The 25,998-nt window shown below is 42.0% G+C and overlaps 1 protein-coding gene across 2 annotated transcripts in view; it reads right to left on the bottom strand.

The window, feature by feature from the left end:
• The window catches only part of Ppp2r2a (protein phosphatase 2 regulatory subunit Balpha), a 62,120-nt gene extending 36,186 nt beyond the window's left edge, over positions 1-25,934 (bottom strand). The window contains exons 1-2 of one of the 2 annotated variants that reach the window (XM_059273422.1): positions 25,661-25,934; positions 23,804-23,878 (exon numbers count right to left, since the gene is read on the bottom strand). In XM_059273422.1, coding sequence (XP_059129405.1) covers positions 23,804-23,878; positions 25,661-25,667 — 82 coding nt within the window. In that variant the 5' untranslated portion in view covers positions 25,668-25,934. The remainder of the gene's footprint in view (positions 1-23,803; positions 23,879-25,660) is intronic. The other variant, XM_059273421.1, reaches the window with a different exon arrangement.
• Between the last annotated feature and the right edge of the window lie 64 nt (positions 25,935-25,998).

Here is a 25,998-nt window from a genome sequence, read left to right as displayed (position 1 = left end):
ATATAATGGCTGGAGAAAAGTATCATTTCATTAGACAACTTTTTTTTTTTTTTTGGTTTTTTGAGACAGGGTTTCTCTGGCACTCACTTTGTAGACCAAGTTGGCCTTGAACTCACTGAGATCCACCTGCCTCTGCCTCCCAAGTGCTGGGATTAAGGGGTAAGCTACTACCACCTGGCCATTAGACAGCTTCTAATGCAGAAAATTAAAGGCCTGAAAGAACCACAAATCTGCACAACTGCCTAGTTTTCCCTAGACCCATGGCCTTCTGCTGGAGAACCTAGAGTCCAACTGCACTGATCTAGGGTCCCACACAACCTTGGTTAGCCTCTTCTAAGAGTTGACAACAAGGACCCAGATCCCACGGTTCACTTTTCACATGGTTATACTTGGGGACCATGGAGCCAGAACATGAACCCCTGAAAGACAAACTATAGTCAAACTACCACAGGCTTTCCCTCGCTTTGCTACAGAAGAGCCTGCTGTTGCTCAACTGTAAGTAATAATATACTGACTTCTGCTGGGCGGTGGTGGCGCACGCCTTTAATCCCAGCACTCGGGAGGCAGAGCCAGGCGGATCTCTGTGAGTTCGAGGCCAGCCTGGGCTAACAAGTGAGTTCCAGGAAAGGCGCAAAGCTACACAGAGAAACCCTGTCTCGAAAAACCAAAAAAAAAACCAAAAATAAATAAATAAATAAATAATAATATACTGACTTCTAACAGAAGTGATTCACTTCTCAAACATTTAACAAATACTAACTGCATAAAGTTGACAAAGACCAAGCCTCTTCAGAAACTTGTTTCTAGTTTTAATTTTACAGAAGGTCGCAAAGACGACACAGGGAGTTCCTATATACACCTTACCTAGTTTCCACCATTGTTTACACCTTGCACTGCTAGGGTACATTTGTCACAGATAAGGAAGCAGCTTGGCATATTTGAAATGAACTTGACAGTGCTGTTATTCAGAACTGCCCCCTTGTGCCTCTTCAGTTCCAAAACCTCACCAGGTTACCATTACAGTGTCATGTCTCCCTAGCTTCCCTGACCTATGAGTTTCCCAGACTACCTTGTCTTTGATGAACTTAACAATTCTGAGCATCCTAGGCAGTGTACAGCAGGATACCTCTCAATCCGAAATTGAAATGCATTTTATTTTTTCATGGTGATGCTACAATTGTGGGTTTCTGGCAGGAAGATCACAGATATTAGTGACCATTTATGTCACGGTGTTACTATGGTATATCCTCCTTGTGGTCGGAGTGGAAAACGTCCCTAACAGGCTTAAATATATGAACATATGGTCCCCAATTGGTGGCACTGTTTGCTGGACAAAGTATGTCACTGTGGGTAGGATTTGACAGTTCAGTCTCACATCACTTCATTCTCTCTACCTGAGGTAGTATCTGAAGTTGAGGATATGATGATCTCTCAGCTTCCTGCCCCAGCCATTTGACACTCTGCCACCCACCATTACAACTCTCCCTTTGGAAATGTGAACCAAAATACTTTTCCTCCTATAAGCTGCAATGGTTATGGTGTTTATCACAGCAACAGAAAGGGAACTAACCCAATCCTATTAGCATGATTTACTGATGACAGCCCATACTGTATGACGTCCTGGGTTTGACATCAGCACCACATAAAGTGAACATGATGGCAGACACCTGCAATCCCAGCACTGGGAGGTAGAGACAGGAAGGTTCTGGGACTCACTGGCCAGCCAGTCCAGTCAAATTGGCAAGCTCAAGTTCAGTGGAAAACTACCTTAAAAACTAAGGTGGGAAGCAACAGAAGACCACACTTGACCCCAATCATTGGCCTTCCTAAGCGCGCGCGCACGCACACGCGCGCACGCGCACACACACACAAAGAAAAACTTTTATTCAACCCATCAGTACAAAATTAACGTTTCATTTTATAGCTGCATTTGTTAAAGAAATGAATCCACACCAGTTCTGCAAAGAGGAGTAGACAAAGAATAAAAAGCGGACTATAATAAAGGCTATAAGGCTATGCACCTCAGAACATCTGACCATTACTAACACTACTGTCCTGGAGCAAACAGCTCAGCAGTCAGCTAGGCTCTAAAGTTTAGGCAGGTAAGTGTCAGCTCATTCACTTGTTTAATTAGACATAAGCCTATACCTTGCTCATCATCCTGTTAATCTTCCTGTACTTGTTCTTTCCAGATGTTGGAGAGGTGGGGTGAGTACATCAGGTAAACAGATTACCTGTTTCTCTGTTCGTTTTACTAGGTCTATTTAAAACAGAAGTCCGATTCTTGATCTGCTTGTTATATACTTATATCCCAATTAAAAAGCATGATCCATTTTCACCATCCTTTTTTCCATTGGCTCCACATAGCTATTTAGTCATGACTAACCCAAATTTTTTCAGAAAGACTCCTTTTTCCCTTATATAAACAAACACTCAGACTAGAGTGAAGTTAAGTTAGCATATGTAAGACTTTTTGTCCTGTGTGATCCCTAACACCAGAAGAGGAGGATAATGTATTCATAAAGCAGTAACTTCTTGCTTAAAAAGAAAGCTAACTTCAGGTTCTTTACCTGAAGAACTTTAGGAGGCTCCTTTTTGACTGTTGTCCTCTAGAGGGAGCTCAAGGTCCTCAATATTTTTCCCAAGGTAGGCCATTAAACCCACCACATATCTGGTTTGTTGGAGCAATGTCTCCTATGCCTTGCAGAGCAAATTAAACTTAATACTGTCCTTTGAAAAACTCTTCTCTCAAAAATAAAAAGGCTTGGCCTACTCACAGACCCCTAAGAAATAGGTCACAAGCACTTCTTTCTTTTCCCCACTTGGTACTAACTAGAACATTCCTCTTGTACCCAAGAAGCTGAGGGAAAACTGTGGGAATAGGCATCTGGAGGTAAATGCCTCCCCCAGTGCTGACCCCCTGCTGTATCCAGGAGTGCACAAGCCAGTGTATTCCCATTGCCTTCATGTCAGGGCATGAGCAGGATGAGATGGTTGGTGTAAGATAAAGCTGTTTGTGTCTTCCTAGGTCCTACTCAGGAAACCACTCAAGGGCTGAGATACCCTCATCTATGACACCTTTTCAGGGCCACATTCATATGGAACAGGCATAAGAAATGCCCCAAAAGTTAAGACTATCTAATTCCTACTTTGCCATTAGCTGTATGACCTACAGGCAGTAGGTAACTTAGCCTCTTAGAAACTCTTTAACCCCAGCACGCAGAAGACAAAGGTAGGCAGGAAGACAGTTCTAGACTAGCTTGCTCTACCTAGAGTTCTAGCCAAGGTTACACAATGAGATCTTTTATAAAATAGTAAAATAAAACAAAACATTAACTGTTCCTGGGTGTTAAGGTCAACACAGCGTGACCTATGTTTTCCAAATGGTCTACTTTAGCTGACTGAAGTCTGAGTCTAAAGCCCAAGCAAGTAACAGTATTTCAACTGCCTTGTTCTGCTGCCTCTTTGTACACATACTGAAGCCTGCGGCTATACCAAGCTGATCATGTGTTTCCAAATGCCTTTTGGCTAAAATATCACTCCAAGTTCTCTGTGATTTCCAACTAGGTAATGGAGAAATCTGCATGGAACAAAGTGTCCAGAGCTTTCCTCAATCCAACTTAGTGAAAAGGACTGTTTTAAGCTCAACAAAAACCACTGGCTGTCCATGCTCACAGAAAACCTACACTGTAATGCTCCCATGAAAACTAGGGTCCAGAATATGTTTTCCAGAGATGCAATCTGGAACCAGTCTCCCTTTATAACTTGTTCCTGGATAATCTGGCATCATGTTTGGCTGAACAAAATGCTGTTGGGGAACATTATTTTAAGGTGTGTTACATTTGTTTATGTTGTTATTTAACTCTGTGAAGCCGTGATACTTTGCCTATCTAAAATACCTGATGGTGTAATAAACAACTGAACAGCCAATAGCAAGTCAGGAGAAAAGATAGGTGGGGCTGGCAGGCAGAGAGAATATATAGGAGAAAGACTCCAGGGTCCAGCCACTCAGCTATACAGCAAATCAGAGTAAGAATAAGATTTACAGAAGTAAGAGAATGGGAAAATCCCAGAGGCAAAAAATATATTTGGGAGCTAAGTGGCAGGACCCCAAAGAACAGAAGAGTAAAAAGCAAACAACAGAATGCAACTACGTACCCTCCTGAAACAAAGAGAAATAAACAGTTGTTAATACATTAGCCTCCAGGTATGATTTTTAACAGGTAAGCTTCAGTGTGAAATTGCTGTGTAAGTTACGAGAGCTATAAACTGACCATTCTAAACCTAAAGTTAGATAGTATCTTCACTAGATATCCAGTAACTTTAAACTGGTTCATAATTAGCTCCACACATTAAATTATTCCAGTTGCCTAATGCAAACCATGAGTGATGGCTCATACCTTAATCTCAGCACCAAAAATGGGTGCTGCAAATTTGTAGTCAGCCTGGTCTACATAGCAAATTAGGCCTGCCAGAACTACTAAGTGAGACCGAGTCTCAAATCATCAGTAATATCGATGATGTCGATATTTTGGTGTCTATACAAACAAACCACACTCTACATCTATGGATATCTTAGCCACCAGCCCCTTTTGAGATAGGGTCTCAGTGTATAGTCCTGGCTGTCCTGGAACTCACTAAACAGATCAGACTGGTATTGAACACAAGATATCTTCCTGTCTCTGCCAGGATTAAAGCCATGTGCCACCATATCTCATATCTCAAAAATGTGAAATTAAAAAAAAAAAAAGTTCTTTTAAGGCTGGAGATGGCTGAGGACCCACAACCATGCATAATTCCAGTTCCAAGGGATCCAACACTCCTAATTTCCATGGGCACCTGAAAGCATGTGGTACACACACATACATATACTCAAGCATACACACATAAAAATTTTTTCAATGGGCGGTGGTGCGGTGGTGGCACACGCCTTTAATCCCAGCACTCTGGAGAAAGAGGCAGGCGGATCTCTGAGCTTGTGGCCAGCTTGATCTACAGAGTGAGTTCCAGAACATAGAGGGCTACACAGAGGGGTGGGGGGCACCACAACACTATTTTCAAAGTAAGTTTTTTTTTGGTTGTTGTTTTTTGTTTTTGGTTTTTCGAGACAGGGTTTCTCTGTGTAGCTTTGCGCCTTTCCTGGAACTCACTTGTTAGCCCAGGCTGGCCTCGAACTCACAGAGATCCGCCTGGCTCTGCCTCCCGAGTGCTGGGATTAAAGGCGTGCGCCACCACCTCCCGGGAAGTTCTTTTTTTAATCAGAATTGATTTCTATTGATGTCTATAGAGAAGCTTTCCATTGTATAAGAATCAGAACACACTACACTGTCCATTTGTCGCAACAGTCATTTGTAATTCAAATCTGCTTTCTCATAGGTTACAAACATACAAAATATTTAGATGAAAAAACTAAGGAGATTTTTAGATATATTACAGACCTTATTCTGATGCCCCAAGACAGCACATTTAGTTTTAACTAAAAACAACCCAGTCAGATGTGCACCCTGGATTACACAAGCTGCATCACAGAAGACTGGGAATGAGGAGGAAGGTGAGCAGATAGGAAAACCAGACTCAGGGCCAGTGCAGTGCAGTGTAGTGCAGTACTGGTGCTGCTGTAAGCCACATGCAATGAACTAGCATTTAATCCTCACCACAAACATGTAAACTTGTTTACATTAATACACAGGCTTAACAGATGAAAAAATTAAAGCCAAGAGGGCAGATATGAACAAATCTTCAATCAAACGTATATAAAAATAAAATTAAACATCAAGAAAAATGTCAAGGTCTTCCTGCAGGCTCAATGGACCTCATCACTAATAGGCAAGTATGTATCTCACAAGCTTCATTTAACAGCATCTAAAGGGCAGAGAAAACTTTCATGGGAAAAAAAATCAACTGGATAACTAATCCAAAAGATTACACCGATTTCCTCAAAAACCGTTAACTAAAAGAAACACCACACACATACTTTTATAGGAAGAGCAATTTAATAATAACATGGTGGCAACCTACAATCCCAATACTTAGAGAGGTGGAGGCAGGGAATCAGGAGTTCAATTTCCCGTAAAGAATGTTCTAGGCCAGTTTGACACACCCAAGAGCCAAACAAAAGGAAAAAAAAATAGCAATTTCATTTAAGTGAATTATTTCTGCTTGTATCTTTTTTAAAACCCCCTTTCTTCTCAATTTTGGTAGATAAAACATCAGGTAGTTATTTTCTGATCTGGTCTGGAGCTGTATTTAAATTTTAATTCCTGTCTTCATTACACTTCTAAAAGGAAGTTATGTTTTCAAGGGATGATAACTGTGTGAATGTGTTCTTACTAAGCAAGTGATAAGAAGGATCAGAGCAGGCTGGCAGCCAGAGAAGAATGCATTCTGAAGGCAGGAAGCACTGCCAGAAACAGGATGGATGGATGGACCAAAGGACAGTACCAAGGTTGTGAAAACACACCCAGCAGGAGAAAAACAGAAAGAGCTGTAGTCCATTGCACATCTTTGACTGGACATTCAAGCAGAGTGTCATACAGGCAACTAGAATGATCTGGCAGTAAGAGTTTTCAGAATGCATTTAAAGTCATGTAACATTTCAAGGTAACTTCCTACCAGGGTTGTGGGCTTAGAGCCTTGAGGATCTCCTATCCTTGGCAGCTGAGCAGGAACCACAGAAGAAATGAGATGACGGGACTGGGGTTGCTGGTAAGGTGGGATGTTTCTCCAGAAGCCAGGCAGATAGTGTTTTGGAAAGGCAGTGATGGATTGCATTTAAAAGAACTTGAAAGATATGAGCAGTGAGGGCTGTGAATTAACTTTAGGTTTGGTGGTGTCTTCAAAATAAAAACCGTTGTTTCCTGTGGCTTTATCTTTTGGTTTGTCAGGAGAGAGGATGTTTCCAAGGTAAAACTATGTAAGTGTCAGCCACAGACTCAGTCCCATGACTGCTGTCAGGCATCAGTTTTCCTGGATGCTGGCTTGAGATACCAACCAGTTTTTGCCACATGGATTCCAGAAAAGTTCACAATAATGGTAGCTGGTTTCCCCGCAAACAAAACGAAAGAGAGCAGCCCAAACCTTTTTGGTAATAATCTATCATATTCAAGGGAAGAGGCTTACACAAGGACCAGAACATCAGGCAGTATCCACTGGAGCCATCTTGGGGGCTGCCCACTACAGTTCCTTGGTCAGCACAGAAAAACAGTAAGAACTCTCTGACCAGGAGGTAATGCTACAAGCCAAAGAGAGAAGCCTGGAATAATTTCAACTAAGTTTCAAGGTTAAGACTCTCTCCAGCCCCCACTCTGTGTGTGTGTGTGTGTGTGTGTGTGTGTGTGTGTACACACGCATGCATGTAGGGGAGGGGACAGGCTTGTGTATGCATTGCTATACCTAACACAGGGCCTTGCAGGACCTCACAGGACCTGTGAGACAGGCACTTTACCCTTTAGTTATAGCCCCAGATATCAAGCTACTTGGTTTTTAATCCCTGCTTCAAAATACAAAATAAAATACCCAATTAACCTGACCACCTGCCCTAGAGGCCACCAGTCATTTCTACTCAAGCCACTCAACCCCGGCCCCTTCTTCTACTCTCCAGGAGCTCTCAATCCTGCAAACAAACACTAAGGCCGTCAGCAATGTCATTTCTCTTGGCTGCTGGTTTGTACCTGCAGGTCTGTACCGGTTCCTGCCAAGGGCTTCCTTCCCACAGCTTAGTTAGGGCACTCTCCCAGGGTTTCCAAGGATACTCAACTCTCCCCATTATGCTTGTTGGGACATTTCAGAGTGTTTGTTTTAACACAGGAGTTTAGCCCACCATTCACCACTCAAGTCAACACAGCTATTTGCTTAAATAAGGTACTTTGCACATTCTTTCAAAAGTGAAAGGAAATGTGTATTGGTTTTCCTACCTGGATAGTCTAATTCTACTGTTGAACTAAACAATGATATTTTCACCTACATCAGTAATTCCCAGGAAATTTTATTCTATGGTAATTTTAACAACTACTGCTAAATTCTGAAAAAAACAAAAAAAACTTCAGCATCACCAAACTCAATTAAAAACATTAATTTAGGCCAGATGTGGCAGCACACAGGTATAAAACTCTAGTACCCAACAGTCTAAGGCAGAAGAATTACAAATCACAGGCAGCCTAGGTACATAAAGAAACTATGTAGCCTACAAAACTACAAAAAAAAAAAAAAAAAAAAAAAAAAAAAAAAAACACCAAAGCAATTTAAACTTGGTTTATTTATTTATTTATTTTTTCTAAGACAGAGTTTTACAATGTATCCCTGGCTTACCTGTACTCATTATCTTTCCATATAACCAACAGTAGCTTTGAACTTTGCAGCAATCCTGTCTAGGCCTCTTGAGTGCTGAGTTTTATTGTTGTTGTTTTTTTTTAATTAAAAAAATAATTGTGAGCCAGGGCTACAGAGTAAAACCCTGTACCGGAAAAAAAAAATGATGATGATAATAGTGTGTATGAGTGTTTTGCCTGCATGTATGTCTGTACACCTCATGCACACAGTTCCCTCAGAGGCCAGAAGAGGGCATCCGATCCCTGGGACTGGAGTTACAGATTGGTGAATGCTGAACTACTGATACTGGGTGGGGATCCAATGCCGGTCCAGGGTAACCACTGAGCCATCATTCTAGTCCCCATAAAGTGAATTCTAAAATTGTGAGTTACAAAACTCAGTAAGCTCAGTCACACTTCAACAATGTACCCACAGTCATAAAAGGAACTAGAGACATAACTGCTCAGCAGAGTGCATAAACTATCTACTGCTGAACAGAAGTCCTTGTGAATGCTCAGTGATGGGCACACCTAGTGCTATACAATGTGCAAATACTTAATCAGAGACAAGCTTACATTCCGATAGTATTCTAGTTCACAAAACAAAATAACTAGTTAGGGTTTACCTCAGGCCTCAATATCCTAAAGCTAATTTAGATATACATTCTACCTTCTGAGACTGGAGATTAAGAAGGGAAGGTGAGGCAAAGTATAGTAGTGCACACCTTTGATCCTGGCACTCCATAGGCAAAGGCAGGTGGATTCCTGTAAGTTCAAGGCCAACCTGGTCTACAGAGTAAGTTCCAGAACAGCCAGAGCCACAGTGAGACCCTTTTTCAAACAAAAGGAAGGTGGGGGGAAGGGGTTATGAAAGTCAGTCAAGTGGCAACAGGTACAAAACGTACGGCCTACACTGGGTAAGCAGTTTAGGTTCTTTGTCTTCTGAAGGTGGGTATTTAGGAAACAGCATTAAGAAGGATGCTAATACAAAGACAGTAAGCTTGAACAGAGCTATCACATGGCTGCATAGATCTACTCCACAAGCAGCTATCCTGTACAGAAATGTACAATATAGTGCCAAAGAAATTAGCATCATCTCTCCAGAACCCCAGGTTCTTAAAAGAGGATTTTCAAGTATTTTAACACCCCACTTAAGCAGCAACAGTGCTGCTCCATGAAGTTAAAGAATACAAAATCAATACACAAAAATCTGCATGTTAGTTACTACAGCCTGACAATAAACAACCGGAAAAGGAAATTAAAACAACTCCATTCACAACAGCACAAAAAGAAACTAAGTACTTGGGAAAGAGCTTGTGCAAGGAAGCAGATGACTTCAACACTGTTAAAAAGAAAAGGAAGACAGCAAGGCATAGAGCTCATGTCTTCAATCCCAGCACTTGGAAGGCGGAGGCAGATGGGTATCTACGAGGCCAGCCTGGTCTACCTAAGTAAGTTCCAGGACAGCCAGAGCTACACAGTAAAACCCTGTGCAAAAAACAAAAACAACAACAAAACCTTATATGCATTTTACTCCAAGATTGTTATGTCATATAAAAAAAAAAAAGTAAATACAGGCTACTTCACTGGCTTCACGTTATTAAAGATTCAGATTCTGTTTATATTCTAACAAAAGACAGCACAGAGCTGACTAGGCATTTCTAGGAGAGAAAGATATAAATACAGACTAGGCCGGGCGGTGGTAGCCTTTAATCCTAGCACTCGGGAGGCAGAGCCAGGCGGATCTCTGAGTTCGAGGCCAGCCTGGGCTACCAAGTGAGTTCCAGGAAAAGGCGCAAAGCTACACAGAGAAACCCTGTCTCGAGAAAAAAAAAAGAAAAAAAAAAAAAAAAGAGAGAGATAAATACAAACTAGGAAGGTAAAGCTGGATCTAACTGAACCAGTATAAACTGCCGTTTTAAATTTTTAAATTTTGTGTTAAAGAGCACTTCAACTATTTAGAAAAGTAGGAAGAAGAGCAGAGAATAATGAATTCCTATGTAGCTGTGCTGGTTGAGTTTTCTCAACTTGACACAAATCTAGAAGAGATCTGGGAAAAGAGAATAGAACTGTTGTCATCTAAAACAAACAATGTCTGATCATAAAAGCAATCCCAATTATAAACTCAATGAGTCACAAAAAGACATGAAAATAAAAAGCTGGACTCCCTGGGAAGGAAGGGTTGAACAGAATGGGATGAGAAGATAATGGGAGAAATCAATTACAAAAATGCTTCATCTATCTTCATGAAATTGTGACAGGATAAGTAGATTAAAGGGCTAAAGAGGTTTTATTTCCTAAGTTCATTCTCACAACACTGGGAGACAATCTAGAATCTAGCATATGCAAACCTGACTAAAACAGCAAGGTCCAGCCTCAACCGAACCTGAGTTTAATCTAGAAATGGATGCACAATCTAATGCTCACTGCTCTTCTAAGACCAGTACAAGGCTCCCACCCCAAGTCTGTTTGTTTTTATTTTGTCCACAACAGCTAGCACAGAGCTCCCTGGCAATATTCATTAATGGAACAATTTTTGGCATAATGAATCCACTCAGGAACAAAGTAAAGAGTTATTTCCGTACTTGAGCCCCCTTCCCTTAAAAAAAACACCCTGAGCCATCTTGTCTACCACAATGCAGTCTCCCTGCAATGTTAGAATTGCACAATCCTTGACCCAGATGAGGAATCAAAGGCTGAATCTTACCAAGATCCTACCCAGCACACCCACATAAAGCTAAAGACTCTAGAAAAATCAACATGCTCTAAATAGGGAGAGAGGGAGGAAGGGAGGAAGCGAGAGAGCGAGAAGGCTAACTTACTGGCAATACAATTTGTTTTCCACTCTTTTCAAACACCTATAGAATTTCCTAAGGAAATTGACTACATTCACCTGTCTAGGCAAGTTCTGGTAAAGACCTGAGATATGCACGAAACATCTAAAAAAAAAAAGAGAACACTTGCCATTTACACTATTCTCTTGAGTAGCAAGGGAAGTTACAGGCAAGGCGTTTTAAAGCTGAAACAAGTAGGGTCAATACCATGCCTTCAGGTGCTCCCAACTCCCCACTTCCAACCGCTGCTGTGAGCAACTGACCCTAGCCTGTTCTAAGTGGGTGCCATCCTCACCCAATTCCATTACTCCTGCCAGAGGTATGGAGAATACATGACAGGAAAGAACAAACACTAGAGGAGACTGAGAAAAGAAGAAAAAGAAGAAAAAAGATGACCACACTTGAACTTTCGTTACTAAACAATTTTAAATTACTCAAACTGCCTAACCTCAACTGTGATAAACCAACATTCTTGGCCTGGCTTTCCCAATCTCCTAACCCACCCAAAGCAAGCAATGTTCATTTCATCAGAGCATTTCCTGACCACCCCATGAGCTCCAAATTGTCAAAAAACCAAGTGACCTTGATTTGAGGACTAGAAAGGCTTTTAAGATTCTCCTATTATGAAGTTAAAAAGACCCAGTAGACTCTTCCAGATGACCAGGGTTCAAGTCCTAGCACCCACGTAGTGGTGCACAATTATCTGTAACTCCACTTCCAAGGGACCTGACGTCCTCTTCTGGTACATGGTAGAGACAAACATGCAAACAAAATACTCATAAAATGAAAAACAAAATCTTAACAAACAACAACAAACCACTAGAAGATTGTTCTGTTTGATGGTAGTCTGTTAATGTTGCTGATGGAACTGCAACTGAACTTCTTGAATGCTCAGCATGTGACTACACTAGGCATCCCTTGGACTAGTAAGGCAAGTGTTTGTTCCCTATCACTGCCTTCCTTTCTGCCTATCCAAAAACTATATACATATATATACACACACACACACACACACATATATATAGGCACTTGTGTCCCACAGATGAGTGGCAGTAAAAGGACAACCTTCAAGAATCTATTCTCTCCCTCTACCAGGTCCCAGGGATTGAACTCAGGTCTTCAGGCTTGGTGATAAGAGTCTTTACTAATCAACCCACTTTGCTAGTTCTATTTTATTCTTACAGGAGAACATGGCCCACAGACATCAACTAAGCAGGGCTCAAAGGGGCTCACAGAGACTGAAGTGACAATCACAGACCCTGTATGGGTCGAGCTAGGTCCTCTGTATATATGCTATGGCTGTGCAGCTTAGTGTTCTTGTGGGACTCCTAATAGTGGAAGTGGGGGGTGTCTCACACTCTTGCCAGCTCTTCGAACCCTTTTTCTCCTGCTAGGTTGCCTTGTCCAGCCTTGATATGAAGGTATGTGTCTACTATTGTAACTTGTTATGTGCCATGTTGGGTTGATATCCCTAGGAGGCCTGCTCTTTTCTGAAGGGAACCAGAAGTGGATGGGGGTGGTGGGGGTGGTGAAGGGCTGGGAAGACTGAAGGGAGGGGAAAGTTCCATCAGGACATAATATATATGAGGGAAGAATAAATTAAAAAGAAATCAGGAAATTATTTTTCTTCTTAGGCAAAGTGACACATGCCTATATTTCCAGCACTCTCCATGATAAGGGAAGTGGATCCTGAGTCCACCAACCTGTGCTCAAAATAACATGGAAGAAAGTGGATTGTTTTCCTTTTGTTTCATTTTTTTGTGTCAGGATCTCATTATGAAAGCTGACCTCAAACCTAATGAGATCCTCCTGCCTCTGGTTCTACTTCTCAACATGCTGCCTCAAAATTAAATAAATCATAAAAGAAAAAAAATGTTTTTGAAAAGATTTATTTTTTCATGTATTATTGTTTTGTACGTGTGCACCACGTGTGCGCTGCTGCACAAGGTCAAATAAGGGCATCGGATCCCCTGAAATTTGAGTTATAGATGGTTGTGAGTCACCATATGGGTACTGAGAACTGAACCCTGGTCCTCTACAAGAACAAATGCTCTTAACTCCTGAGCTATCTTTCTAGCCTCCCTCAGCCAGAAGAAAACAAAACAAAACAAAACACAAAAAATTTAGGACTATCAAATTACTGTGTGGCATGAATTTATGTAGCTTTATTCTCAGCCACCCAAGAAGTATCCACATTTTAGCATTTTCAACAATGCTTTAGAAACTGACCAAGTAGGTGCTGGAATGATAGTCCAACCATTAAGAGCACTCAACTCTTCTTGCAAGAGGTTCCCAGCACCCACATGGCAGCTCACAGCTGTCCCTAACTCCAATTTCAGGGCATCTGACAACCTGTTCACAGGCACCAACACATAGGCTTGCTGTTCATGCAAAACACTCATAAATATAACAGCAAATATTTTTAAAGTCTTAATTTAGAAAGACAATCAAGTTTAATGATACACATATGAATGAAGAAGATGCCATGATGATTTGGGAATGGAAGTCCATGCCTGTAATCCCAGAATTTAGAAGTATAAAAACAGGAAGATCACGAATTGGAGGCCAACCTGATCTATATAAGTTTAGTATTGGAGAGTGAAGCTGGGTCTTAAGGTTTGCTAGGCACTTGTACTGAGTTTAAGCCTAGCCCTGTGACAGTTGTAAATGTGTAGTCAATCAGTAAGTTCCAAATTCAGTGAGAGACCCTGTCCCAAAAGTAAGGTGGTGACTGGCTTGGTTTTGAACACCTTTAAGCCCATCTTTTGGAAGACAACAAGAAGCCGGCAGATCTCTTGCTTAGCAGGCCAACCTGATCTGAATTAGAGAAATATAAAAACAAGGTGTAGAGTGAATGAGAAAGGAAAAAAAAAAACCATCATCAACCTCTGGCCTCTAGGCATACAGGCACAGGCATATACTCAGACACTACACATATTCCACCTTCAGAGACTAAGCAAATGCTAGGCATGTTCTATGGACAGCACAGTATCTGAGACCAAAAAAGCTTTACATTTTAAAGTATTTTCTCATGGTAATAAGTTCTACATAGTATCAAAAATGTTATGGAGAGACTACAGGGCTGAGGATGTGGCTCTGCTGTCAGAGTGCCTGCCTAGCATGCTTGAAGCCCTGGGTTCAATCCCCTGCATGTCATAAACAAGGTGTGGTGGCACACATCTGTAATATCAATATTTGGTAGTTTGAGGCAAGAGGATCAAGAGTTCATGACCAGTCTCATAAAGAAAGGAAAGGAGAGGAGAGGGAGGAGAGGGGGAGGGGGAGGGGGAGGGGAGGAGAGGGGAGAGGGGGAGGGGGAGGGGAGAGGGGGAGGGGGAGGGGAGGGGAGAGGGAGAGGTATTCACGCCAAAGTATCAGTAGTTACTACTCTGTCAAGAGTATTCAAGTAGAACTGGTCAGTTCTATCTTAGCATAGTGGTGCACACCTTTACTCCTAGCACCTGGGAGGCAGAGGTAGGTGGACTTCTGTGGTCTGTGAGTTCAAGTACAGCCAAGACTTCAAGTACAGTCAAGACTACATAAAGAGACCCTGTCTCAATAATAATAAAAGGAGAAAGAGGAGGAAGAGGACTGTTCTCAACAGCTAGTGTGTGTTGCCTAGGATTACTGTGACCATTAGCAATGCGGTGCCATTGCACTGATTAATGCCAACCAAGATTCCTGTGGGCTGACCCATGTGGCTTTCTCACCATTGCTATAAATGGCAACACAGTGTAAAAGGCAAATTCATTGTATTATCTATCATTATGAAAAAACTCTGAATTCATAAACATTTTCAGTGAGTTCAGAGGTTGCCAGATCATATACCGAGAACAAAGGGACTAAAAGTGACAATTATTTTCACAGTGGTTATAAACTCTTGATAAGCAAAATGCCTATGTATAAACACACACAATGCAAATTTGCAAAACATAAAAAGCATCATAAAGCATTCTAACCCATCTATATATAGTTCATGTTTCAAAATGGCATTGGCAGAAAATTCAGTAAATCTCCAAACAGAAATAATATCAAAACAAAATACGGGCAGTAGAATGCTCGCCTCGTACATGCAAGGTCCTCAGTTCTAGGTTCCATTACCGGAACTAGCTTCCCCTAAAATAAAGCATATTGTAAACATAAAGCAAAAAGACCAGTTGTCATGGTGGAATTACTGTAATCCCAGTACTTGGGAGGTAGACGCCCAAGAATGGACTTCAAAGTCCACCTGTTCCTTGGCTTAACAAAAATCAAACAAACAAACAAAACAAACAAAAACACTGCAAAATACCTTTATCTGAATTAAAATAAGAGAAACAGGATCTTGCTCTGTATCCCACACTGGCCTCAAACTCATGGTCCTCTTGCCTCAGCCTCCAGAAAGCTGTGATTACAGGTAGAGCCACAGAGCTCAGGTTGGAGATCAGCATTTGTAATCAAATTGCATTAGGAAAATGAAGGCAAGATAAGCATCTTAGTGGCTCCACTTGCACAAGATTACAATTAATACATTAACCTTCTCAACAAGGTCTGCTTACTTCACAGGGTTTTATGAAGATTAGTAAACAAATACACACAAAGCAATGGTCTAGGAGTAGTGGTTCAAGCCAGTCATCTCAGCACTTTGGGAGGCTGAGGCAGGAGGCAGACTGCTGTGAGTTCTGGGCCAGCCTGGGCAATAGAGTAAGAAAGCATCTCCATGTACAAAAAAGTAAGACAGACCAGTGAGATGTCTCAGTGGCTAAGACTCTTCTGACTGATGCTGTGTGTTCAATCCCCAGGGACTTACATTAGCAGAACACTGATTCCAAGTTCTCTGATCTCCACCAAGTGGATCATCATCACATAATATATACATAAATGCAATCTTAAAAACAAACAAAATGAAACCAAAAGCACACCACATGAAAGTGTTTATTCTATAAATGCTCAATAATGCTAGCAGCAGTCATTACGTAACAGCCAGACAACTCTTCTACACACTTGGCCCAGACAGAAAACTCTATCTGTGTCCAGGTTTTTATTTCTTTCCTTCTATTAAGGAAGCAACCTGGAACTCCTTAATGACTTAATTATAATTTCTATCTTCACCTCAGGTAAGACAAGGGAAACGCCACAACTGAAAATATTAGCCAAATAACTCTCTTCAATATTCCAATTTCCCCATTAAGAGCTAACTTACAACAGTCATCTTTCTTCTTACAACTAAACCTGAAGATGAACCAGGCAAGCACACATTAGCAAATAAGGCAACCTGTCTACTCATTCAAGCAATCTTTCATCTCTCACAATTTAACTTATTCCACAATTCCCAAGGACTTCACCGATTTTAAATTGATTATAAAATTACTATTAGAGTATTAAATGATGTTGTTTAATTTCCAATTTATTTTTAAAACTTGAGACAAATGCCAGATAACTCACTTTTAATAATCATTATTTCTTACAGGTTTTTAATCACTAAATGTACTTAAAAAAAAAAAAAAACTTACTACCTTAAAATACAACCAATACCAAGTGAGTTCCAGGAAAAGGCGCAAAGCTACACAGAGAAACCTTGTCTCGAAAAAAAAAAAAAAAAAAAAAATACAACCAAGAAATTGTCTGATACTACATACTGCCACTGAGGTTATTTACTGGGCAAATTTACATACACTGAGTGACAGCCCTTGCCATGAATGTGACTCGATCAGTCAGTAGCAAAGCTAGTGCTGAAAAGTATCTCATGTCAAAGAAAGAATGCTAAATAAGACCATTGCTATTGGTCATTTAGTTTTAGAATATGGACCATGGGTCAATCAATGCTTTAAAACCGGAAAAACAGGCTTCTACCATTTTTTTCTAACTTACCTTCATGCTTAAAACTTAAACACATATACTACTATAAGGAACAGAGACTGTATTAAAGTCTACCATTAACCATACAAAATAGATTTTTAAAACATGTTTTGGTATACCCTAAAGACTGGTTTATTTCTCCAGTTTTATGTCCTTATTTGGTATATATTTAGACTCTACCATTTCCATTTAAGAAGTATTTTCCAAGACCCAGTCCACAAGTCTAAACCCTACCAAAACAGGAAGCAAAGAACTGAAAAGATACAATGCATTTTAATTCAGGTTTCATAAAATCAAGTTTTATGTACCAAAATCCTATCCTAAAATAATTTCCTATAACACAAAACTTAAGACTGTCAAATACGCAAATCAGCAAAAATATACTTAAAAGTGAAAAATCATATTAAAATATTATTAAATAAGCAGGGTGTAGTAGTGCACTCCTGACGTCCTACCACTTGTGAGGTTGAAGCCAGAGGATCACAAATTCCAAAGAATTCTCTGATACTCAGTGAGTTTGGGAGTTTGAGTTTAGGAGTGCTATATAAGGAGTTTTGAGGCCAGCCTGAGCTACATGAGATCTTGTCTCAAAGAGTGAATGGAAAGAGGGAAATCCCTGTTGTTTTACTGTTTTCTATTTTGTTGAATTCATACTTTAAAAACAATAGATGGGAAAAGATGAAATGGTCCCATAAAAATGGGACAGCGAATTGGGCAGTAGTGGCGCACACCTTTAATCCCAGCACTCGGAAGAGGCAGCGTGGTCTACGGAGTGAGTTCCAGAACAGTCAGGGCAACAGAGATACCCTAAAAAAAAAAAAAGGGACAGCTTGTGGCCCTCTGTTGATGCCATGGGTGGTACAAGCTCATTGTACTACTCCACACACTTCCTGTAAAGCTCAGAAGCTATGTAATCACATTTTAAGCTGCAAAAAGATGCAGACAGATACACAAAAAACGGACAGTCAATAATTCGCGAAAATGAAGCAAGTGATAGCATGGAGCCCCACTGGTTCAATAGTAAACACGAACATGGTGCTAACTATGCAAGCAGACTCCCAAATGAACCACACATGTGCTACAACATCGTGGCACTCACATGGCACTGAGGGCAAAGAGATGGGTTCATAATGGAAACAGCTTAGTCTTCACCTACGAGAGAGAACTGAGTTGGAAGCATGCAAAATTAATACAGATATATTATTTTACTATGGGTATCTATTATTTTACAAGAGTTAACACTTGATTTCAGGATCACAGACCAGGGAGTGAGGCCAGTACTACCACATTTCACCTAAAGCCATTAGCAGAGCACTGGACTCAAAAACAAACAAACCTGTATGCACATGCCACCTTCCCCAAATAAACACACTACATTTTAGAAGTCAAAATAGAGCCTGGGTGTTGGTGGCGCACGCCTTTAATCCCAGCACTTGGGAGGTAGAGGCAAGCGGATCTCTGTGAGTTCGAGGCCAGCCTGGTCTACAAAGTGAGTTCTAGGAAAGGAGCAAAGCTACACAGAGAAACCTTGTCTCGAAAACCAAATAAATAAAAATAAAAATGCCAGCCGGGCGGTGGTGGCGCACACCTTTAATCCCAGCACTCGGGAGGCAGAGCCAGGCAGATCTCTGTGAGTTTGAGGCCAGCCTGGTCTACAGAGTGAGATCCAGGCCAGGCACCAAAACTACACAGAGAAACCAAAAAAAAAAAAAAAAAGTCCAAGTCAATAAAAAATGACAGACACCTATCTATATACCTACCACCCAGGTCAAGATGCTTAAGGCACCCTGACCTCATGAGAGCTCCCTCCCATCTGCTTAGAGAGGCTGCTTTTACGCTAATTAATAGCTTCTTTTTGTGATCTTACTAGCTTCTTATTTTCTCTATAATCTACAAATCAGTCTTCTATTTGTTTAGACTTTGCTAGGGCAAGTAAAGAATGTGTATAGTGAAGGGAGCAAATAAGAGCAAAGTACAATGTTACATACACAGGAAGATGTCATAAAGTCATTACACTAACTACAGAATTCTTTAAAAGCCCAAGCACAGTGGCACTGGCTGATAATCCCAATATTTGGGAGGTGGAAGCAAGGACATCCACAGCTGTACAGAGTTTGAGGTTCCACACGTAACATTTACCATGCCTTCACTTTGGCCAACAAAGCTTTAGTAGTTATTTTAAAGACCATACATACTCTCTGGGCTATAGAGATGTCTCAGGAGAAAAGAACACGGGCTACTCTTTCAGAGAACCTCAGTCCGATTACCAGCACCCACATGGCAGTTCACAACTGTCTGCAACTGCAAGTCTAGATCGTCTGACCTCCATAGGTTAAAGGCACACACATAGTACAGACATATGTGCAGGCAAAACACACACACATAAAATGAAATAGTAAGACAATCTCCCAGTTTCCTCACATTCTAATTATCCCTTACTTGCTCTAAGCACCAAAGTAACAATAAATCTTTACAAGGCTCTCAAGAAGGGCACACTCATGTACACCTGTAATACCAGCAATACCAGCACTGAGGCAGGGATATCTTGAGCTCCATGCCTGCATAGATTACACCACATAAGAGTACCTGGCCACAAGAGACCCAGTCTCAAAAAACAGGCCAGGTATGACAGAGGTAGGTAGAGGTGGATCTCTGTGAGTTCAAGGCCAGCAAGCAAGTTCCAGGTCAGCCAGAGCTACATGTGAGACCATGTCTCAACAACAAAACAACTCTGCCTATTCTCATAAGCAAGATAGTGTTCTTTCCGTCTTGTAGGTATAAGTTCATTTAAATATCAAACTAACACTAAGTCAGGGTTTACAATAAGTCTTCTACAACGGAGAAAAAGCATGGGTGAACTGATGGGGCCCACACCACAGTGGTGTTACCAGTCCAGGAAAATCAAAGACTTCAAGTGCAATAGTGTTACAGTGACCTTAGAGACTCCGAGAACTCCATGCTAGGAGAAAATCAGAAGGACAGATTTCAGTGCTTCAACTTCTTCTCAAACAAGAAGCTATTCCAAAGGTAAAGCACATAAGCTGCATGCCTGCAGACCCGTGTAGATAGAACAGTATCACAGCATGGATGTTCTTCTGCCTTGGCCCCATTTAGGGCCAAAGACAGCAAGAGCCTGTGGCCAATTGTCAAGCTCTGTTCTGTACTTAAAACTCCTGAGCCTTGAGAAGTCAGTCCAGTTAAAACTTATTATTAATTAAGGCTCCTACTGAGTCAGCATCTTAAAACTTATCCGTAGTAATAATATGAGGCTACCTCCTTCTAACATCTTTGGGAACTAACAAGAACAGAAAATAAGAAACAGCAGAAATCACTTCATCTAGTCCTTGTCATTTTTATGTCTAAGTACAGGAACCCAGAAGGGCTTTAACCTCTCATTTATGTTGGAGCAAGGGCTCCTGCCTTCCCTGTTAAAAAGCTGCAAACCAGAATAAAAAGGCTGCCAAGTAAATCAAATGTGAGTGCCAGAAGTTCACCCCAACTATTCTACCCTCCACCTCTTTTCTTCCCCTTTCAAAAACCTAGCAACAGTAACACTGACTTTTACTCAAGATATTTGATGCCTACTGTGTGCCAGGCTTTGTTCTAGGCAGAGCAGTTTACATAGAACATTTGCAGAGAAACAAAGATCAGTCTGGCACTAGGCTTACAGTGTAACAGTAGAGGTTCAAGGCACTAAATATAGTATCTATTTAATAAAGTGCTGTAAAAGAGATTTTAAAAATGATTTCCACAAGAGGTAAATAAAAGGTTATAGGTGTGACTGAGGATGAGGAGGATTCTGATAAGAGAACAATTGTAGGAGGATGTCAGACATACCAGTATGGGGTCAGCAAGCTGGAGATGTACCTAGCAATTGCCTAGCATGCACGAGGCTCTGGGTTCAATCCCCTCCCCCAAAAAATCACAAGCACGGTGCATAGGGTTTGATTGTACAGTTTCAGTTCAGTGGCCTCATTAACTTAAGAGGAACCATACTGAATAAATGTCAAACTTGGCCAGCTGAAATTTAGTTTTTAATCCAATAGATCCAATGATCCACTAAAGATTTCCAAGAAAGCTGGGCAGTGGTGGTGCATGCCTTTAATCCCAGCACCCGGGAGGCAAAGCCAGGTGGATCTCTATGATCTGTGAGTTCGAGGCCAGCCTGGTCTATAGAGCAAGAGCTAGGACAGGCATCAAAACTACACAGAGAAACCCTGTCAAGAAAAACCAAAAAAGAAAAAAAAAAGATTTCCGAGAATAATGACAAATCAGGATTGTTTAAAATTAACTCAGAAGTAAAACACAGAAAGAAAATGGGACTTATTTAAGAAGTTAACTACAGCAGGGCGTGGCAGCCACACCTTTAATCCCAGCACTTCACCAGGAAGCAGGTGAAGCTCTGTGAGTTCAAGGCCAGCCTGGTCTATGGAGATAGCTTCAGGACAACCTGGTCTAAAGAGAAACCCTGTCTTGAAAAACCAAAAACCAAGCCAAAACAAAAAACCTACAATGCAGACAGCAGAATGGATCAAAAGCGGACAAATGGGAAGGCGGGTACAGAAGATGAAAGCATTACACAAGTACATTAGCATGCCCTGGCGGCGGGCTGGCTGGCTGGCTGCAAGGGGACAGTCACATATCACAAGCCACTGACAGCAAAGAAATTACAAAGGATCCTTAAAAGAAAGCAGGCAATCTAAAGGTGGAGCTAGAGGCAACCATTTAAAGATTATAATCTATATCTATAGGCCACACATAATAATCATATTCTACATTAGAAAAAAAAGCAGAACTTCCCTTTGATGGACATAATAGACAAAGATATACAAACCACAGTTTCCAAAAATCTGCCAATCAAAGCAGAATAACTTGAAAACAATGCTATTATGTACTTGTGAAGACATGGTACTAGAACAAGTCCTGTTCTTCCTGAAGCACACACTCCAAGTCTTGACATTTTAAGATGTTAAGATTGTGCTGTCACTATAGTATGTAATCTAGAAAGCTATTTAATGAAACAAGAGCAAAGTGAAGCTATTTTCACTAACAAACAAGAACTAAAACTGATCCATCATATATATTTTGTGTGTGCAATCACAAGCTATCACTTGTTTCAGGTAAGTGACTGATGTTCAGCTTAGAAAATCAATTTCTGATGGAGTGAAGTCTTCTGCTCCATGATTAACAAGCAAATTGAGTTTCTTAAGGGTAGACAGTTTACGTTCTAGACACCACACACCCCAGTTCTCAGTATTCAGGAGACCTTTGATAAGGGGAATAAACAGAAAGCAACCAAGGAATGTTTTCCAAGTACGGAGTACTTTCATAATGTGGTGAGTATTACACAACACAGAACTAAAGATCCAATATCTGAGTGCCTGCTACTCAACAGGTAATGAGTTACAAAATCAGTAATACTCGACTCCTCCCTTGAACACAGGATTTATTTCTTTAAATGAGTCCAAGAGAAAACCAGCACACACTGATTTTGTGACCATCACTGAGTCACCCTCTCAAATTCTTTAATTCTTCCAAGTTTCTGGTTTCTCATCTGAAAAAGGGATGAGGACCCACCAAAAAACAATGGTGGGAGTGTCTGTAAAATATGATAATTACACCAGTGACTTTCTATAGGACTCACCACACTGAGTACACATCGGTGACAAATGTCACCACACAAACATCTGGCTAGTCAATAGTCTTTGCCCTACCACCACCTGAAAAAAAATCCTCACAACAGCACTCCGAGGACAGCACGGGGGGGGGGGGGGGGGGGGGACACGACACGGGACGGGACACGGGACGACGACGCGACGACGGGGGACCACAACCCCACAGGGAAAGGTACAATCTAGAGAAAGGATCATACATTTTCAGACAACCTTCTGAAAACCAGAAGTCCATGCTTTTTAACTTCTCTGACTTCTGTTTAGAAAAATTCCACAACTTTACTGGGTAAACAGAGGCAGGAAGATCTCTGACGTCAAGGCCAGCCAGGAATATTGTTGGGTGTGCGCACACGCACCCCAACCCCACAAACTTTAAATTTTTCTGAGCGGGTTGGGGATTTAGCTCAGTGGCAGAGTGCTTGCCTAGCAAGCCCAAGGCCCTGGGTTCGATCCTCAGCTTAAAAAAAAAAAAAAAAAAATTCTGAGCCAAGAAATAATGTAACTATCCTTTTAGAGATTATCTGTCTCTACCACAAGATCATCTCAAAATGAGTACAAGACCTTCACATTCCAAAACTTCAGAGAAGTTCTGAAATAAATCAGCAAGCTTCTATCTCAAAAAGTCCCCTAGAAAAGTGATTTATATCTTATCTATCTTAACCACACATGAATCCTGCAAGATAAAGTGAATTTGAGCCAGCATTTTTTTCAGCAAACATGTTAACCAACACTGTAATTCCAAAGTAGTTAAGTTCAAAAGAATCTCAGTCTCTCCATAGAGTAGGATGCTGTAGGAACATTTCTGTGCTAAGTGGTACTGGCATCTATTTCTACTTAATTATCTAACGACAAAACACAAACATCAAAGTCCAGTTATTTGCACGTAGAATTTATATAACAAGGAAACCTTATTACACAAACCTCCCGGAGCACTTACTGCTCATCATTTACTTCATTAACTCAATGAAAAAAATAAACAAGACATAAAAAGATAAAGACTTTTTCAGAAAGGTGATTTTTAAAACTATTGTTACACCTCTTGGACAACAAACACAAAACACTCTCCAAGTGTAATAGGCTCAGTTTAGTTCATGTTTCTTCAGTACCCAAGACTTCCACCACACTACTGGTTGTCACTGTTAAACTTTCTTACCTTCTGCTACATCATCATCGACTGCTCCTTTCACCTGAGAAAAACACCACTGAATATCATTCCCTCCTCCAGCTCCTAGAAGAAGAAAACATAGCAATTAAAACTGAGTTCTGTTCTGTTTACTCTCATAAACACGGAGATGGTATCTGAGACTAGCATGATACTCCCCACATACACAGCCACCACTAAGTCCATGAATTTGGAACCAAATGAGGCTCCAATAGTTGGCAGAGCATCCAAAACAAGACTGCAGGTATGATATATTCAAAGGCATAGTCTATCAATCATTATCATCGTACAGATATTCAAAGCCTCATTTCCACTTCCCCTTCCCCTTGAAGACAGTCAGAGCCTTTCAAGTAAGACCTACCAGGAAAAAAAAGTAAATAGCAAAAGTTAGTTTTCCTTTAAATGTACAAAAGGCCTACAGAAGAGTTATAAGGCTAAACTACCATGAAATATAGAACGAAGAGAAAACTTCGGGAACATTACTGCCCAAGAGGAGGAATGATTCATGTAAACTCTACCACCAAAGCATGGACACAGCAAACACAACACCCAGTTGCATTCATTAGGAGCAAATCACTGGCTGCAGACACAGGAAAAGGGGTGGCAATGAGTGCTTGGGACAAGATGGTCCAAGGCTGCTTCTGCCTCCCTTCACCTAACCAGAGAACCCGGAAAGAGCGACTCTGCTCATTTCTCATCTCCTACAAGACAGTTCCAATTATCATTTCACAGCAAGGTCAAAGGGCTGCTTGTTTGTATAGCAAACTGTAAATCAGCCCAACGTAACTTCTTTAAAAGTCCTGTTCTCTATGTAAACATTGAAAAAGACAAGGAAAACTGGTTTAATCTCAGACACTGCCCAGAACTGAGGAGGAAATGGGGGTGGGGGGAGGACGACTCCTGGATTTCTGGAAAAGAAACCGAATCTCAATCCAGAATTACTCTACCAGCTGAAGGGCTTCTAGACCAAAATGTACAGAGATAACTGACCCTCAAAGGCCATTAACCCTCGCTTTTCCTTTACCTATTCCTTGCTAAATTATTCCCAATCGGGTTTTCTCCGTGCTTTTTCACCCCCGCAAGCTTTTATGAAATCTCAATCTCTCTCTCTCTCTCTCTCTCTCTGGCTATTTATATCACTGAACTCCACAACTATTTTAACTCCGAGAAACCCTTCTGGGAAAAAGACATCTGCACCAATGATCCTGTGCAAAATGCAAAGTTTAAATTACCTGTTCCTCCCCCCACCCCCGACACACACACACACACACACACCAATCTTTAACAACTTCTATTAAAGGCCTAGCACCCGTCAGTGACAAGGAGTTAAGTCACCGAAGGGAGCACCATCGTCACGAAATTCAGGGTTACACCCTCAAAACCTGACCTACCCGTAATGTGTGTGTGGTGCTGTGGGGGGCGGGAGGGGGGGGGGAGGGAGAGGCATATTGCCTCCATTGTATTTTAACTTGCAAAGCGCTCTTCCTGCCATCAGTGCAGAATATGTCTCTACAGGAAGGCTCGCAGCCGACCGGGAAGAGAGGAATGAGTATGTGCAGAGGGAGCAGGGTGCAGAGGGGATCCATCTGCACACCGGCACCCGCCCCACCCACGCAGTCCCCCACCCCCACCACCCCCGTGCCCGTGTTCGTGCGGTGCCAGGCCCCGGGGCCCAGCCTCCGGGCCCCACCATCCCAGCCAGCCCAGTGCCAGGCCCGCCCGCCCGCCCCGCAGCACTCGGCCAGCGCCCCAGGCCAAGGCCCCGCCGCCACGGTCGCTAGGGGGTGACGGAGAGCGCCTAGAGGAAGCGGCACCCTGTCAGCCGGCCGAGGGCCGTTTCTCCTTTACCTGCCATGTCGCGCTGCAAATGATGACCCTGCCGGGCTCCTCGGGGTCTCCGCGACCGGGGCTCAGCCCCCTCACCTGGGGATGAGGGGATCGAGGGCGCGGATGGAGGCGGATGGCACCTGAGGGGGGAGGGGACGGGGGCCGGGGCGGAAGGGAAGCGGCCCGGGCAAAGCGGCCGGCAGGATGGTGGCTTTCACTCGGGGGCGTCCCCTCTCGTGCTCCTTCTCCTGCGGTGGTGGTGGCGGCGGCGGCGGCGGCGGTGGCGGCGGCGGCGGCGGCGGCGGCTACGACAGCGACGGCGGCCGCGGCGGCAGGGGCAGGCGACTCCACTTTCAAAA

This window comes from Peromyscus eremicus, chromosome 9 (genome assembly GCF_949786415.1).
Source record: "Peromyscus eremicus chromosome 9, PerEre_H2_v1, whole genome shotgun sequence".
Taxonomy (NCBI): domain Eukaryota; kingdom Metazoa; phylum Chordata; class Mammalia; order Rodentia; family Cricetidae; genus Peromyscus; species Peromyscus eremicus.
The sequence above is the reverse complement of the archived record's forward strand: the minus strand, read 5'-3'. Positions and strand labels throughout refer to the sequence as shown.